Raw genomic sequence first — 1,543 nt, forward strand, 5'->3', positions numbered from 1 at the left:
AAAAAAAAAATAGTGTATCTATTTTGATAATATAGTAAAGGGGAAAACAACTAGAATTGGCTTTCGAGACATCCACTCCTCAGACGTAACGTGAACCTACTTTCTCTTGACGCGTATTTTCTGTGTGGTGGTGATACTCCACCAGTCTAGAGAGACATTGGTGCTCCATTCGCTGCAAACTCTATCACTGTAGAACACTTACGAGAGTCCTTCTGTTGTCGGTGGTGAGAGGGCCGCCGGAGTCACCGCTGCAAGTGCTGATGCGGTTAGCGCCGCTGATGCAGAGCGTAGAGGACTGAATGGTGTTGCCGAAGGTGCGGCGGCACACGTCATTGGTGATGACCTGTACGCGGGCGTGTGATAGCGCCTGGTTGTTGCCAATGTTGCCACCTGCCAACCAAAACGATACGTGTCAAAGCAGAAGACCTGAAATGCCTGTCTTGCAGTCTTGAAATCCATTAAAAAAAAACCGGGGCGATATCCATTATATTAAAAATCTATCCAGCTCTCTGCAATCACAGAGAATGATTAATCATGTACAACTAGTACGAAGCGATCAGAGTGATGACATCAGATGAGGATAGAATTCAAATTAAATATTTCACCGTCTCTGGTCAGTCCGAAGCCAGCAGCGCGCGCCCAGGAGCCGGCGTAGTTGTTGTTGCCGGAAGCGAGAGCGATCGTGTTGACGTTGTCTGGAATACAAAGTATTTTAAATAATCTAATATGTAGTTGACAATCGTACGATAGTACAGTGGCAGACTCACTGTTAAGGTTGACCCTGTTGATGGTGATCATGGCGATGTCATTGGCCAAGGTGTTCATGTTGTAGCTGCCGTGCATCTCGACGCGGTTGGTGTTGACGCGATCGCCACCGGAGAAGAGGCGCAGGCTGCCGAGGACGACGGTGAACTGACGCGCCTGGACGTTGCGCGTGCGCCAGCAGTGGGCAGCGGTCACCAGCTTGGTTGCAGACAACAGGGAGGAGCCACAGACAGATTGTCTGCCGTCAGTCAGCGAGATGACGAGACCACCCTGCGAAGGCACACAGAACATTGAGACACATGTAATGGTTTCACTTCCAACAGTTACATTTTACTAAATAATCATTATTATGAAACTATTAAGAAAACATTTAACTTTGAATACCTAAGACACAAACATCAATATTGTCAGCAGTTGGGAATATTCAAATGCTTCAATTCCAGTAAAACTTTCAGACCCTCAACCAACTTCCATCTTCTTTTTTTCCTAGTTAACATGCTATCTATTACTCAGGGTAAATATATTTTTGTTCTATCTGGTAAGGTGGAAATGTGATTTGTGTTAGTCACTTGTTTCGATGATCCATGACACAATTATTCAGGAAGTAGTCAGCTTACCATGAAGGGATACTCTCCGAGGCGGCTGACGGTAGAACCACCGACGATTCTGCTGCCGTCGAAGTCTGCGGCGAGCTCCGCCTGGCGGATGGCCTCCGCCTTGGGGATGCCCACATTCTCGTGGTAGTCGAGCTCGATCTGCTCGTACGCGTTGGCGGCGG

The 1,543-nt window shown here is 47.6% G+C and overlaps 1 protein-coding gene across 4 annotated transcripts in view; it reads right to left on the reverse strand.

Annotated features, from left to right (window-relative positions):
- Positions 1 to 165: 165 nt before the first annotated feature.
- Positions 166 to 1,543, reverse strand: part of LOC106126006 (collagenase-like) — an 11,530-nt gene continuing 10,152 nt past the window's right edge. Inside the window, exons 2-5 of one of the 4 annotated variants that reach the window (XM_013323442.1) lie at positions 1,383 to 1,520; positions 768 to 1,035; positions 606 to 695; positions 167 to 390 (exon numbers count right to left, since the gene is read on the reverse strand). In XM_013323442.1, the coding sequence (XP_013178896.1) occupies positions 185 to 390; positions 606 to 695; positions 768 to 1,035; positions 1,383 to 1,520 (702 nt within the window). In that variant the 3' untranslated portion in view covers positions 167 to 184. Of the gene's footprint in view, positions 391 to 605; positions 696 to 767; positions 1,036 to 1,382 lie in introns of all 4 variants that reach the window. The other 3 variants (XM_013323443.1, XM_013323441.1, XM_013323444.1) reach the window with 3 other exon arrangements.

This window comes from Papilio xuthus, unplaced genomic scaffold (genome assembly GCF_000836235.2).
Source record: "Papilio xuthus unplaced genomic scaffold, Pxut_1.1 DF825355.1, whole genome shotgun sequence".
Taxonomy (NCBI): Eukaryota; Metazoa; Arthropoda; class Insecta; order Lepidoptera; family Papilionidae; genus Papilio; species Papilio xuthus.